Below are 16217 nucleotides of genomic sequence, written 5' to 3'. Positions count from 1 at the left end.
TTTTTCTTTATAAGAGTTGCTGTTGTCATGGTTTTTATGATTTTTGTTGTCGGTGGGTCCTGAGCAGCTTGCTTGCGGTGGGGCAGGCTGGTTCTGGTGACAGTGAGGTTCCTTGACCAGGAGAGCTATGCAGACCCAGCCATGCGGTGAGTGGCTGGGCAGGCGACAATGAGTCCCCAGAAGGCACAGGTTCTCAACATTGAGAGGCTGGGTGGGCAGGCGAGCGGGTGGGAGACATGTGGGCAGACACATCGTACAGAATGGAATTGGATATTTATTACTTAGAAGCGGGGAGAAGAGGACAAAGAGAGAGAAAAGGGGGGCAGAAAATTGGGGAGAAGCAGAAGCGAAGCTGCCTCTCTGAGAGGAAGACGGAAAAGAGAGCGAGCTCAGGCCGGAAGCTGAAGATCAGCCTGCCTCAGTGGATGGGGGAGGGAGTGGGTGTGGCTTGTCTCTTAAAGAGACAAAAATCATAACATTTCCAGCTCTTTTTTATAATAAAAAGTGGGAGATTAGACACCACAGTTTGATGTGTTATATGAAAAAGCCACAATTTTTGAGCTGTAAGTATTTTTTAAGCTTAATAAGAGGGACCTAAAGGTGTGATCTGCCCTGTCACTGAGCCGCCATGCCACAGCACAAGCTGCAGAGGGGAGCAAAAGGCTGGAACCAAAAAAACTGCACCATGCCATGGCTGGAATTGAAAAAGCCCGCTGGAATTTTAAAAAAGCCGGGGAGCCGCCATGGGCGGTTGTTATCCAGAACCAAAATTGTGAAAACCCACGAAACAGCGGCACCCAAGGCCTATAATGGGAATGGGTACTAATCGGTGCGAACACCCAGGACTCGTGGACGAGCGTCCTCGGACCACGAGTGGGGTGTTATGGCTGGCTGGATTCAGTCGTTCGGGGTGACTCAGAAACCAGAGGCTGGGGCTGCTCTGAGCGGCGTTTATGATGAGGGAAGAAAAAAGGAAAGAGAAGAAATGGAAAAAATGAAGAAATTGGGGGACCCTGGGTCCCCAGTCAAATGCACTGTATGGGGAGTTTGCAGTGCTGACGGGCGGGGACTGACCCTGGGTCAGTCCAAACACTACTCTGGTTAAGGGAAGCAACTGTAGCAGAACAGGGGGAGACTCGCCGATTGAAGCCGGAAAGACGGTGGTAGGAGTGGGGGGGGACCCGGTTCAGGATCCTAACCCTGGGGAAAGAGTTTCGGGGAGGAGCGCCTATCCGAGTTTCGGGGCACCAATTGTTTAAAATGCTGCAAGATCCCTGGTGGCAGTAGGCAGTGGGCCCATAGAGCAGCTAGTCCCAGGCAGAGATGGCTTCCAGTTTCCGAGCCGTGGCTGGTCCCAGTGAGCCCGGGGGTGTGATCAGGCGGCGGGTAGAAGACACATGGACAGACACATCGTACAGAATAGAATTAGATAGATATGGATTACTTAGAGGAGGGGGGGGAACAAGGAGAAGAGAAAGGAGAGAGACAGAGAAAGGAGCGGGAGAGAGGGAGTGCACGCACCAAAAGGGAACAGTGAGAATCAAGATGGCTAGATGAGGGCAGGGGTTGCTGGGAGTGGGCATGGCTTGTCTCTTAAAGTGACAATTAACCATAACAATAGTGTCTCTTCACAACAATAGAAACCCTAATTAAGGCAGATGTTGGTTCCTGGGACTAGGGTATTGCTGTAAAAGACCAGACCATGTTTTTGTTTGGAGGAATTTGAACTTTAGTATTTTGAGTTAAGAAAGAAGTAGAGTTCTTTAAGCACTTCTTAATGGGCAATACCAGTAGGAGCATGGAAGACAGTGTTGCTAAGAGTGATTTGAACTGGCAGGGGTTAGCTCCACAGGTTTCGGAGTTGTTTTAGTATATTGCCTAGAAATCGTTCTTGTGATATTTTGGTGAAGAATGTGACTGCTTTTTACCTCTTTCTGAAAAGTTTGAGGCTAAAATGAAGAGTTTTGGATTAAATCCCTTGGCAGAGGAAATCTCAAAACATCCCAGTATAGAATCTGTTGTGTGGTTGCTAGTGTTAACTCTAATGAAGATATATAATGAGAAGGAGCAAGCTGAGCAAGGAAAAATACAAAATTTAAAATTTGAGGAGTAAAGGGGCACCAAAACATGGAATGGAGCTAAATCCTGTGCAGATAAAAGATTAAGAAATGAGTGAAAGGGGATGGTGACCTCAAGGCATCACCCCACCCAGCTAAATTTCCATTTTATGATATGAAAGGGAATTAAAGGCTTAGAGCCAGGTGTGGTGCACACCTTTAATCCCAGCACTGGGAAGGCAGAAGCTGGTGGATCTCTAAGTTTGAGGTCAGCCTGGTTTGCAGATCCAGTTCCAAGACAGCCAAACTTAGGAAGTGAAGGTAACAATCAAAAATGGAAAGCTGGTGAAGATATAATTGATCAATGGGGCCATATTCCAGCCCCAGTAAGCAGCAGAACTTGGCAACTTTAACCATGTGGTCCTGGCTTTAAGGATAGAAGAAAGGACTAAGGAAAGTCACTGAAGCTAGCCGGGCATGTGTCATGGTGTGTCTCTGAATGGAGGCCAGAGAGACCATTTGCATGAAGCTGTGAAGTTGAATCCTGGATTTTCTTGGAGATCTCAAAACTTTAGAGAGGCCAGAACCCTGAGCTACCTGCCGAGGAAGCTGCTAACAGGAAGTGGAACCAGCCCAGGAGAAAGAAGTGTGTTGTAGTCAACAAAACTGAAAGGAGTTGGAGATCTGAAGAGTGCTTTCATATCAGACATGGAGATGCAGAGTTTGGAGTGTGCCCAGCTGGGTTTTCAGTCTTGTTTTGGACCAGTATTTCTTCACTGTGCTTCCTTCCCTATCTTTTGGAATGGTAATGAATATCCTGTGCCATTATATATTGAAAGTATGTGATCTGCTTTTTGATTTTATAGGTGATGGCAGTTAAGAGATTGCATGAATTTCCGAAGAGACTTTGAACTTTAGACGTTTAAATAAATTTGAGACTGTTATAGACTATGTGGATTTTTGAAGTTAGACTGAATGCATTTTTTTTTTTTTTGGTTATACTATGGCCATCAGCCTTTGGGGGCAGGAATGGAATGTGGTCCCTCTCTATTAGAAGATGTGGCTTTGTTGGAATGGGTATGGTCTTGTTGGAGGAAGTGTGTCACTGTTGGGGCAGGTTTTGAGGTCTCATATGCCCAAGTGTCTCAGGCCACTTTGTGTTGCTCTTGGATGAAGATGTAAGAACTCTCTGCCCCTGCTCCACCACCATGTCTGCCTCCATGCTGCCTTGCTCCCCACCATGATGATAATGGACTGAACCTCTGAACTTTAAGCAAGCCACCACAATTGCATTTCCTTTATAAGGAAATAAATTTCCTTTATAAGAGTTGCCATGGTCATGGTGTCTCTTCACAGCAACAGAAACCCTAACTAAGACAGACATTGCTCTGAGAATCTGGAGAGTACAGAGAACCCTCATAGAATAGTTCAGGTCAGCACAAAAGTAGCACTTACATCTTCCCCGAAGGCTTATGAACCTTCAAATGTGCCCTTGTTGGCACTTGATTCTGATCTCCTACTGTAAGCAATTGACAGTCACATGATGAACCTTTATCCACAGTAGGAACCCTGTGTGCCAATCTGTTCCTGGCTGTGTTGTGATAGAAGCACAAAACAGATGAGGTCTCTTTCCAGCTTATGTTGTTGAGTGTTTTTACAAGGAAAACATTTAATTGAGGTGGCTCACTTAACACTTTCAGAGGTTCAGTTCATTATCATCATGTCAGAGAACATGGTGGAATGTGAAGACAAGCTACTTACTGTACAATTCAATGCCTGTGAAAAGTGCAGCAGGATGAGGAGATTGGGGCACGAGGAGTGAATAGGGTTCACTAACACTCATGAGTGTTAGAATGCTCTGTGGCAAGGTGGGATTTGGTTGGAAACTAGGAGCAGTTAGCATGCTTGTCCTGAGTGAAGGAACAAGGACAAAGGCCCTGGTATTGCTTTATACTTGAGAACTTGGGTATGGAGTAGGGAGACCATTACAGGAATGGCTGGTGTGCATAGCATGGGAGGGGGCAGGCAGAGATGTAGAAGATGAGGTCAGTGAGCAGCAGACCAGGTGCACTATCAGAGACCATTCTAGGACTTCATCTTCACAAGAGTAGAAACTGTTGGAGGCTTTTGAGCCACACATTGGTGAGATCTCACTTAAGCTTTAAAACAGGAGCTGGCAAAGTACTGTCTTTGGCCAAATCAAACTTGCTGCTCTCTTTTGTGATTTAAGCTTATTGATAACTAGCTCTATTCATTCACATAGCAACTGTAACTGTTTTATTATAAAGTAGAGTTAAAGGTATGCTAGAGACCCTAAAGTCTAAAAATTGTGTCATTTTTCTTATTGAAGGAAACAGGCCAACTTGTGTTTTAAAGGGATAGTTTCCTTTGCTCTCCATTGGAAGGATTGAGTTGCCCTGCAGCAGTATAGGAAAGATCACAGTAGAGGCATGAATTGGGGGATGCTAGATTTCTGGCTAACAGTTTGTTGAACAATCCTGGTAGAGACTTCAGGTAGGCAGCTGGAAACAGGTGAGTTTGTTGTCTAGGAGAGGGGAATAAGCTTGAAAAGAAACCAGGGAATAACCACATATACTAATATTTGATATTGTATAGCTCATGTCCATAGAGATGAAACTGAGGAGTTCTAGAGGTTAGAGGTTCTACTGAGGAGCAGCAGCAGGTGAGGTGGGATAACAAGTAATGGTGACATCTCAGCATCTCAGAAGCTGAGTTAGAGTGGTAGTCAGCTACTGAGAAGATGAGTCTGAGGGTCTGTCTGCCTTGGTGTTTAATGAGTCCTTTAAGAAGGAAGCTTCTGTGGGAGGGGCCTGATGGGCATGAGTTCCAGAGTGACTACACTGAGGCCAGAAGTTGGAGACACCAAGGATAGACACCTCTGTGGAATTGCACTGATGTGGGGTGTGAAGGGCAAGGGCCACCAATTACATTCAGACTACCACAGAAAGCTCAACTGTTTCTAGCTTGCCAACAAAAGATTCAAGTACTAGATAGGAAATTGTGTCAGGTCAGAGCATTTCTAGAGTAGGTCAGGGGTTAGAGGTGATTCTTGTAGCCCTGGGTTTCCTGTGGCACTAATCAAAGGAGTCTCTGTTAATTGTTGACCCCATTGCATACATTAAATACATGATCTAATTGAATCTTCCTGCTGTCTTTGGAGGCAGTTCCAGTAACTATTGTCTCCATCATAAGCATAGGCAGCAGTTAAAGAGAGGAAGTGACTTGGACAATTACTCTGGTACTCATCGCCAGGGCTCCATATGAAGTAGCCTGGCTGATTCCAAAGGCCTAACACTTAATACTCTTTAGGGATTTTGTGATGCTCTGCAGCCAGAGGCAGCTTCCCTGTAAGTTTAGGCTGTCTCTTAGATTCACTTACTTGGGGTTTCAAGCTCAGTCACCTTCTACAGAATCAGACTTCCCCTCCCTCCTTTCCCACTTCCCATTAATTCTTCCTTCCATCCATCTAGGCATCTAGTCACCCTGTTGTTGAATATTATCTGATAGTCTGCTGTGTCTTCAGCCAGCTTGGAGAGTAGGAAAAAGACCACATACAGTTCTCCACCTTCTGAGATTTCCCTGTCATATTGTAGTGGGGGCAGATAATTAAGCAGTGTTGGGGGGTGGGACTTTAGAGGTAAAGTGCTATGGCAGAGGTGACCCAGCCAGAAGAGGGACTGGCATTTGTCTAGGACTTGCCATCTGCTCTACACACTTGCTGAAACTCTATAGAGTGCATCAGCCAGGTGCTGCTCTGGCTATCACCCAGAAGCCTCTGGGACTTCTCTCACTTTGGAAAAGTGGTCATGGGTTGATGGAATTTATTTTCTCACTCATAGTTTTTTGAGAACTTGAACTTAAACCATTTCAGACAAGCTGTACTATATTTATGCTTTTATGTCCTGTTATGGCAGCTCGATAGATTAATTTTATCTTATAAATTGCATTTTGCCTCCCCAGTGTTTTTATTCTCCCAGTTGTGTCTTTGTGTTCTTCTCAGTTGCTTGGCTAAATTTCAAGTCTCCCGTTTTATTTTTCTTTCTCATTGCCAGAGCCTGCAGCTGTTGTGAGAGCAGTCTACCAGGACAACCCAGGCAAGCAAGAAGGACCTGAAACTACACACTCTGCTTGGAAAGACAAAGAAGCGGACAGTGACCAATACACGAGCTTTGAGATCGGTTAGAATTCCACCATTATGCAACAGCTACTGAGTACTAGGCATTGTTCACTACTATTTTACATCAAAGTCCTTACTAGGTCCTTAGGTCCTTAAAAAAAAAAAAAAATCTCTCTTTCGGGGCTTTTTTATCATTCCCATATGACAAAGGACAGGTGAGGTTATTTGAAAATAACTATCTTAGGGTCACCCATCTGGTAAGGAGACAGGAGAGTCAGGGCATACCATAATGTCAGTGGGACTTACTGCTCTATTGCCAGGTGCTTCTGAAAGGTGGGTTCAGATTGTTTATCTTGAGGACACAGTGTCATCTTTCAATAGACCTCACATCAGGGACATGGAATTGTAGCAGGCCATTAGCATCCAGCTTGGTGTTGGCTGTTGTTGAGTTGCTCTCTGTCCGTCTAGGAGGAGTGAGACCAAGACTGTGAACTTTCCCAGTAGGTCAGTGGGGGTGTGCAGAGAGGAGAGAGGACTCCAACAAGTTTGTATTCCCTCCCTTTAATTATGAAGTATTATAAGCCCACAAATCTACACAAAGGACACAACATTGATTCACATTCCTGTCCAGTTAGGATGAGCTAATGCTTATTCTTATTCTTTTTACCTTACATCTTTTATCCTTTTGTTAAAAACAAAATTACTTTTGTTTTACATTGAATTCACTTTGCAAGAAGTCGTGGTCATTGAGAATTCTAAGTCTGTGGCAAGATGGCAGGGAGTAACCAGCCTATTGAAAAAGACTGAGCTATGGCCCAGGGGCCCAGCTGTGTATTCTCCCCAGGCTGGAGTTTCCTGTGCTGATTGCATGGTCTTGTGCTTTGGGGTGGTCTAGGCTTTCAAGAAAAATCTGCTGTGCCAGGCAACAAAGTGCTAGTTAGCTCAACTGTGGGTCATGGTTTGAATGTGGACTGCCCCTCACAGACTCGTGGGTTTGAACACGTGGTCCCTAGTTGGTGGTGCTGTTTTTAGAGGCTGTGGAATGTGGTGCTTGTTCATTGCTAGGATTAGTGGAGGCTTCCTCTCTCAGTACCCATTTTTCACTGGGCTGCATTGATCTTTCAGAGTGTGCCTCCTGTACTGTGGATATGTGACTGCCTGTGCCTGAACTCCTTCTCGCTTCATTCTGAAGTTTCCACCCAAGATGTACCTTTTGTGGACATAGTTTTTGTATATCCTAGCACTTGAGCACTGGTGTTGTTGATTTATTCAGTGACTGCTTAGCGCAGGGCTGTATGCCATGGGTGACAAGTTTAGCTTTGGCTCCTTTTTTAAAACCACCTTGGTAGGTGCTTGGGGAAGAAATGAAGGGCATCAGTTGCACAGGTGCTATTGGTCTTACTCTTACGAGTTCAGAGCTATTCTCATTTGCCTCTGACACAGGAAACTCCAGTCCTAGGATGCTGGCAGAAGGCAACAGGTGCAGTGTTTCTCCTTTTTATTTTGGGTAGCTCCAGCTCTTAAAACCTTGCCCTCCACTTGAGTAACACAGACAACTCAGGTAAAGGTGCTAGGCTCGCCAGCAGGTCTCAGTACATAATGTTCTAAGTCCTCAGGCCTGCCATTTTGCAAGTTCAGGGAAATGGATGGATGGGTAGGTGGGTGAGTGGGTGGATGATAGGTAGGTAGATAGATAGGCAGACAGACAGATTCCTTTCCTACAACATTCATGCATTTTTATCCAAAAGTATAATTAGTTTGCTCAGACCTTCATCAAGGGCTGCCGAGGACAAAATGGCAAAGTTACATTGTTTGACTGGTGCTGCCATGAGAGTTGCTATGCATTAGCCTTGGTGCTTTGGAGTTCCTGCCTCTGCTAAATCACAAATGGTTATAGACTGTGGACTTTGAGAGTACTTTTCGGCAGGGGCTGGGGAGGTTCTTAGCTTTCCCCCCCTTTTGTTGAAAATAGATTTTTCTCTCACATAATGTGTACTGATTATGGTTTTCTCTCGCTCTGCTCCTCTCAGTTTCTTCCTGCCTCCACTCCCTTTCTATCTCTGATTTGAAAACGATCAGACTTCTAAGGGGTAATAGTAAAATATAGTCTTGGCAACAGCATGGGTTGTTTGGAGATTCTTATGGGATCCCTTTACCAACAACTCAATTAGATGTAACCCAAACCCAGTAGTGAAAGCTTCATTTGGTGACAAGAGATGGACAGTTGGGATTCTGTCCTCATTATTTGGTGATTTTATTTAGATCACCTTCATATATGTATATATTTTAGCAAGGATCTACTGTGTTAGGTTTCTATACTTCCTTGAAGGTATAGGAATGTTATATTTGTTTCTTTGTTAGGAGCAAAGTTTAAAGTGGAGGTCTGAGTATGAATGTGAGGATGCACATGCTCCTTGGCACTCTCAGTATTGTATACCCGGATATCAGGGCCAAAGTCTCCCAGACTCTGCCTTCTTTTTCCCTTTATCTTTGTTTGAATTCTCACCTGGCTATGTTTTGACTGGCTATTGGTCATATCAGCTTCTGGTAATAAAACATATTCACAGCATACAGAAGGGCGTCCCACATCAAACAATGTGATTGATCTTAGTTCTTTGAGGGAACATTTCTTCTTGCTATCTAATGCGGGTAGGCCATAGTGCAAGAAGATTGCTATGTTTATAGGGTGCCCAACCTTTGATGACATTTTAGTCTATAGATGTGTTGGGCTGCATCCATAGCTTCCTGGGACACGTGTTACTTATGGAGCTAAGGTTGGATACATTTACGTATTTCTTCATCTTAGAGGATGACTCCCTGGAACAGAATTTTTGTTGAGTTATCACTTGGTTGTTCTTTCTGTTCCTTGCACTCTGATCTACAAGAACTTACCACATACCCTTTCTATCACTCAACTCGTGCCAGATACAGAGAAATAGATTAATAGCATGGTTCCTAATTGATAACATATTGTACATTATAGAAATGCTATATCTAGAATCCTCCCATTAACACATATACCCACTGCTGTCTAAATCCCAAATGCTGTTGGCATTGTGAACACTGGCAAGAATGGACTTGCGACTGTGAGGAACAAATTGTAGAACCTGTGACTTCACAGAATATTGATGATTGTCTTTCAGAAAACCATTCTAGGTCATCTGGTCCAGCTCACATGGTTCTTCTTAAAGCCTTTTCTCAAGCCAGTTTTTGCTTGGATGCCTCCCATTATGAAATCTTCCATCTTTGACAGATTGGAAATAGGAAAACAAAGGGCATTCCTCTTTGCTGAGTTCCTTTACTGCTATGTTCAAAAAGCTATACTAGCCTGTTCCTGATATCGTTCAGTACCAAATAAACATAGCTCCTTCCTCTTAATGAGTAGTATTCTTTCTACTTTACAAATGAAATTCGAGAGGCTCAGAACAGTGCAATAATTTGCTTAAGTACGCTTATTCAAAACAAAGCGGCAGAGCCAGTGTTGGAAACCAAGTCTGTTCATTAAAAAAAAGAAAAAATATATTTTTCATACCTAGGAAGATGTCTCACTAGTTAAGAGGGCTTACTGCTCCTACAAAGGACCTGTCTCAGCACCTATGTCCAGGCGGCTCACAACTGCCTCTACTACCAGTTCTGACACTCTTGATGGTACACAGACAGACAAGCAGGCACATAAATGTAGATGGGAGTACACAATTCAAAGGTGAATTCACAGAAAAAGGAAAATTAGACCTGAGTGGAAGGACAAGTATATATTCAGGCCACAGTATATGCAAAAGCCTGGGATCGTGAAGTAACATGATGTGTGCAGAAGGTTTGGATGACTTTGTGGAAACTCTCTGTGGGATGCCTCTAACCAGGTCCTGGGAGTCTCAGTTAGAGTAGCAGTACTCAACTGATGTGTTGCTGGTTAATCATGGTTAAATTAGAACACTTACCTGAGAAAAAGGATGGATCGAGTGGCAATATTGTGTGCTAGTCAGCTTTGTAGAGCATGACAGACTATCTAAGCAATCAGCTTGAAAGGATAGACAGTATTTTGACTCATGGATAGGGTCTTACTGTCCTCTTTAGCGATAATTTTCTTCTACGAGGCCCCACCTCCTAAACTCAGCACAATCTTCCAGCAGTGCCATAAAAATTAAGCTTTTAATGCACAAGCTTTCAAACATTTAAGATCCAGAATTCAATTGTGGGAAACACTAGAGGCAGGAGGCTATTATGTTAGTGTTTGACTTAGCCATGGCTCTGGCAACATAAGGGGTTGATTGCAGCAAAGGAGATACTGACAAAAATTAGTATTTGATTTTCAGATTCTGAAATGTGTCCACCTGATGACCTTGCCCTATTACCAGCAGGCAAAGAGAACACGGGATACTTCTTAGGCCCAACCTCTGTAGCCACTTACTTGAATTCTAAGAATCAACTCTCCATTAAAGACAGTGTGATTGGGACTGACCAGTCTGAGAACATCAATATCCCCAATGACACAGAAGACTTAAAACAGAAAATCCATGACTTGCAAACCGAGCTGAATAGCTACCGGAACTTCATTGTCCAGTTACAGAAGCACTCTCAGTGCAGTGAGGCCATTATCACAGTTTTGTGTGGGACAGATGGGGCTCAAGATGGCTTGAACAAGCCAATAGGCCAAACTGATGATGAAGAGATGACAGTTTCAAGTTTGCACCAAGTACGGTATGTAAAGCATATGAAAATCCTCCATCCACTAACCCCAGAGATGATTGACAGCGGGATGCTAGAGAGCCTCAAACAGCAGCTGGTGGAACAGGAGAAGGAGCTACAGAAGGAGCAGGATTTGAACTTGAAACTTTTCAGTGAAATCCATAACCTGGAGAACAAGTTCCGAGACCTCTCTCCGTCAAGGTACATCCTATTTCTTCCTGCACCAGCCTCCTACCTTTTAAGCCTGCAGTTCTCCAGGTTGTTGCTAGGCAAGAGCCCTGGAGCTGTAAGGGAAAGCTGCTGCTTTGGACAGGTAGAGTGTACGCTAGGGACACTTTACCTGGGTTCAGGTAGCCAGGGCAAGAGTGAAAAGCTATGCTGCATAGTATCACTCTATGCACACCAGTTAGATGTGCAGCTTCTGAGATCGGCAGGGCAGGTGGTGCCCTGCTCAGGCTGAGGACTCAGGATAAAAGCTCCACAGCAGTTACTCTGTGGATTGCAGTGTGTTTGCTGAGCTGCAGTGTTTATTTTTGAACTCTGATATTGTATTTTGCTGTGGTGTGGAAGTAGAACGGATGTCCTAGCAGGTTGGAAGGAATATAAATGTTTTCCATATCTTTACCCTTTAAGGTCATCTTAGAGAAATAAGCCTGTGTTGAAAGCGAGAAATTCTTAGGTCATGAAGATAATGCTTTATGGTTATAAATATATACATTTGCTTCGTGAGATACGGCATAATGGGATCATCTGTAAAGTTGACCTCCATTCTTACTAATTTGAGACAAACACTGCTCTGAATAGTCAAAGAGCCAGAGTGATTTTTTTTTTCAAGACTTCCCAAGCAGCAAGCTTGAGGGACGCTTACTTATTGATGGGCAGTTCAATCAGCCCCCGGGCAGAAAGTGTTTGATTTTTTGTTGTTGTTGATATTGTTCAATTGAAACAGAGTTTTACCCTGTAATTTAGGGGGCCCTCAAACTCACAGTCTTCCTGCCTCAGCCTTTGACTGCTGGGATTGCAGGTGTGTTGATAGGTAATAACCTATTACTTAGCCACAGATACACTATGCAGGAGACCCTCTTAGCTTGTTTTTGTAGATAGAGAAACTGAGACTCAAAGATGTTGCTATGACTTGCCTGTGGCTAGCTTTAAGTCCACACTGTCTTACTATTCCTCCTCCACAGAATTGGCCTCTACCTTTAAGATGGATGTCTTGTGATTTGCTTGTAGGTTAACAGTGGTCATGGTGAATCAAAGTGCCTGTCAGGCCACTTTAGATCTAGCTTATTGTAGCTACTTTTCCTCTCTCAGATTTTTCTCTGTGCTTGCTCCAACAGTTATAGGCTTGCATAGAGAAGGATGGTACCTAATGGTAAGGAGGTGATATTGGATAGTAAAGGTTTAGCAATCTGTGTGTTTTAAAAGCAAAGCTTTACTACCTAAATACCTTTAGGACAGATTTCCTTTTCTGCATGAATTCATTTGTTGGAAGCCAGGGAGAACTGGGTGCCATAAGATAGCTTGTTTCCATGACCAGTGGGTCCCAAGTTACTCAGTAGGTGGTACCTAAGACTCCAGCTCTTTCCATTGGAAGCAGACAGTCCTATCTTTTTACCCTTGCCATATATATATGAATTTTTGGTGGGTCCCTAACCCTTGGGGTACTTGTTTCTACAATTCAGAATTCTGTCTTTGAAGAGCATATGGAAACTAATTGTTCTCCTGAGTCCTTGCCAATCTATGCTTTAATTGGGGGCTTTCTAAGGTTAAAAATATTGCAGAAGAATCTCTGTTCAAGCATTTGTTGGCTGTTTGAACTCAAAAAAGGAGTGACCTTGTACAGTTTCAATTTTTCTAAAGTATATATGCTTGTACAGCTGCAGGCTTTCAGAAATTATGCTCTGTCATTTTTCCAATTAGTATTAAGGTCACAAAAATTCAATTCTAAAATGACACACACATTTTCCTTCCCTCTTTTATCAGATACGATTCATTGGTTCAGTCCCAAGCCAGGGAACTCTCCCTTCAGCGGCAGCAGATTAAGGATAGCCATGACATCTGTGTCATTTACCGTCAACACATGAGCACCATGATCAAGGCATTTGAGGAGCTTCTGCAGGCCAGTGATGTGGATAGTTGTGTGGCTGAGGGCTTCCGGGAACAGCTAACACAGTGTGCTGAGCTGCCTGAGCAACTGGAAAAGCTGTTTCACCATGGTAAGTGGGTAGAGGCACTGGTCCTATACTCTCTGACTTCTTGCTTGGGCACTGGCAGAATTCACTCCTTGGCTTCGTGCATCTCCTTGCCAGCTATACACACTGACCTATTCGGCCGTTAGGCTCAACAGCCTTTTTCCTCATGGTCTTTGCATGTTACTTCTCTCCTTCCTCCTTCCTTTTCTCAGCCATTCTACTGGGGATGTCCTCCTTGACAATCTCTATAATGCTCCTGCCACCCGCTGACATCCCGTCTCCTTCAACTGTTGCATCTTTCTTAGTCTTCACAGTAGAAGAATGAGTGAGTTCAGTTTTATGGTGTGGTGAGTATGGCCCATGACAGGAAATACACCATCTGTGGTCATGCCAGGAATAAATGGCTGAGCTTGGATTTTACATCTTATCTCTTCGCATAAGTCTGTCTGCCCCCACTAAATCTATTGGTAGCCTTTTTGGTATTTTAGTAGTTATTTGGTTGGAAGTGGGCAGTGATAACTCAGTGCTTTAGTCACTTCTCTATTGCCACACCAGGCACCATGGCAGCTCTTATAAAAGAAATCCTTCATTTGGGGTTTACTTACAGTTTCAGAGGTTTAGTCTATTATTGTCATGGTGGAGAGCGTGGCAGCATGCAGGCAAGCAGGCATTGGAGCAGTAATTGGAAGCTGCATCATGTCTGTAGGCAGAGAGAGAGACTGAGACTGGCCTTGTGGGCTTTTAAAACCTCCAAGCCCACCCCCAGGGACACACTTCCCCCAGGAGGCAACACCTCCTAATCCTTATAATTCTTTCAAATTGTGCCACTTCCTGGTGTTTGAGCAAACAAATATATAAGCCTGTGGGGGCCATTCTGATTCAAACCACCACACTTGATTGTGTTGGTGATGAGCCTGGGGGTTAGGAATATTACTTTCGTATCCAAAATTGAGGGTCTACGATGACAAATGTAGTCACTGAGTCAAGTTGTGTAGAGAGCTTTGTCTTCCCCTGTAAGATGTGGACCTTCTGACTTTGCTTACCTATAACCTCAGCACTCTAATATCTAGGTGTCAAAATCATTCTAAGGGTTAAGTGGTAGCTGTGAGGCCTTAATTGTGTGAGTAACATATGGCTCTCATGACAAGGTAATTCCTACCACATGAGTTTATGTTGAGTCAGCACTGTGTGCTTTACATGTGCGAAAAGTGAGTTATGCAGAGACACAGTGGACTTGGTGCAGTCAGGATTGACTGCTCTTCTGCCTCCCATTCAAATAGAATAGACAGTTTACTGTGGATCTTGTGTGTGCACTTTAATTTCATGATGAGCACAGCTGTTCTAATCACTGGGATATATGTGTCCCACTCACATTGCTGTTAGTCTGAGTGCAAGGACCAAATGTTCCTGTTGCTTGGACATTGCATTTCCCCTTCTGTGACTGTTCAAACCAGTGCCTTTCTACACAGGCTACACTCACTCTCTACAGAAGGCTTTCTTTGTTCACCCCAAGTAGGAGAGAGACCTGCTTCCTGTTCTTCTCTCTGGGTTATCTGCAACTCATACATGACAGTCTGACTCTGTGCTGGAGGCTATCACAGGAATATTCCAGGGAATCAGAGATTGGAACTAATACCCTGGTATATGGGTCATTAGCCTTTAAGAGTCAGATATCCTCTATGGAGTTAGCAACACCTACCTTCACAGAGTTGTTTATAAGAATTAAGTGAGATTATTTAAAGTGCTTCACGTTGCCCTTGGAAACAGTATGCGTTTGGGAAGTGACAGTAATGATTACAGGAAAGTTTTGGTTGCATCACTGGCCCAGGCTGCCAAACAAAGGATTCTGACTCCTGTCACCATGGAATCACTTTCTCCATTTAAATTAGTTTTCTTGCTCCAAAAATATAACCCAGAAGCCTGGCATGGTGATACAGGTTTATCTACCAAGCGGGGATGAGGAAAGAGGATTGTAGGTTTGTGGTCAGCCTGGGATACATAGGTCCTGCCTTAAACAAATGAACAACAACAACAGCAATCTTCTTTACTTTTTGTAAAAAAGAAAAAAAATATTGAGAGGCAAAGCTCCCTCCATCCCCTCTAATCCTTCCACCTCCAGCTGAGGATGGACTATGCTTATCTTCTCTGGGGTCCTCCCACCACCACCATGCTGCCCCTCCTTGAAAGTGAACTCACCAAGGGCAGACAGGACAACTCTGCAGCCATCCTTGTATACCCTGTATGCCAGGCTTCTGGGAGGAGCCATAGTAGACAGGAAGGAAGAAGCATGGAGTTGGATTGGGGATGCCAGGTATTGAGTGTGTGGGACAGGTGGAGTCTGAGTGGAGAGTTCTGTGCCCAAAGAGGCTTCTGAGCAACAGCAGGAGGCAGGCTGGGTCAGCCTTTTACAAGTCAACTTCTGCACTGTGATCCTCTTGTTTGTCACACAAGGAAGCTAAAGCTAGCCTTTGATTTTTGCTTTTTCTTGATTTCTGTGTTACAAAGATGACACTCCCTCACTGTGCGAGCTCAGAGCTCTTAGGTTTGCCAGAGAAATGGGAGCAGTGTTTTCATGACATGCATACCAAGCTCCTACAAATCTGACAGATGGTCTCCTACCACCTGTGTGGAGGCAGTTTCTATCAAGAAACTCAGTTTATCAGTTGTTAGGATCCCTTCATCGATCCCACAAAGATGGCCGTTTGCCACTTCTCTTTAAAAGGACCCTATTGTGATGACGGAACAGGTATAATACAAGCTCCCCAAAAGATCTTTTGTTGAGATAGGAGCGGCAGGGCTGCGTCCCCGGCACCCGGCCGCTCACATGGCTATCTTATGCCCGAAATAATTACACGGAAACTGTATTCTATTAAACACTGCCTGGCCCAGCTAGTTCCAGCTTCTTATTGGCTAGCTCTTACATATTGTTCTAACCCATTTCTAATATTCTGTGTAGCCCACGAGCTGGCTTACCAAGGAGGATCTTAACCTGCGTCTGTCTGGAGTGGGAGAATCATGGCGACTCCTTGACTAAGCTTCTTTTTTCCCAGAATTCTGTTCTGTGTACTCCACCCACCTAAGTGTTGGCCTATCAAGGGGCCTAGGCAGTTTCTTTATTAGTAAGAAATCACTCCCACATCA

At 44.1% G+C, this 16217-nt stretch overlaps 1 protein-coding gene across 6 annotated transcripts in view; it reads left to right on the top strand.

The window, feature by feature from the left end:
* Positions 1-16217, top strand: part of Cdk5rap2 (CDK5 regulatory subunit associated protein 2) — a 161178-nt gene that overhangs the window by 104374 nt on the left and 40587 nt on the right. For 5 of the 6 annotated variants that reach the window (XM_050135239.1, XM_050135230.1, XM_050135235.1 and 2 more), the window contains 3 exons: positions 6131-6256; positions 10509-11082; positions 12868-13100. In XM_050135239.1, coding sequence (XP_049991196.1) covers positions 6131-6256; positions 10509-11082; positions 12868-13100 — 933 coding nt within the window. The remainder of the gene's footprint in view (positions 1-6130; positions 6257-10508; positions 11083-12867; positions 13101-16217) is intronic. The other variant, XM_050135234.1, reaches the window with a different exon arrangement.

The sequence above is a fragment of the Alexandromys fortis genome, unplaced genomic scaffold (assembly GCF_014885135.2).
Source record: "Alexandromys fortis isolate MF-2015 unplaced genomic scaffold, M_Fortis_MF-2015_v1.1 scaffold_29, whole genome shotgun sequence".
Taxonomy (NCBI): domain Eukaryota; kingdom Metazoa; phylum Chordata; class Mammalia; order Rodentia; family Cricetidae; genus Alexandromys; species Alexandromys fortis.
The sequence above is the reverse complement of the archived record's forward strand: the minus strand, read 5'-3'. Positions and strand labels throughout refer to the sequence as shown.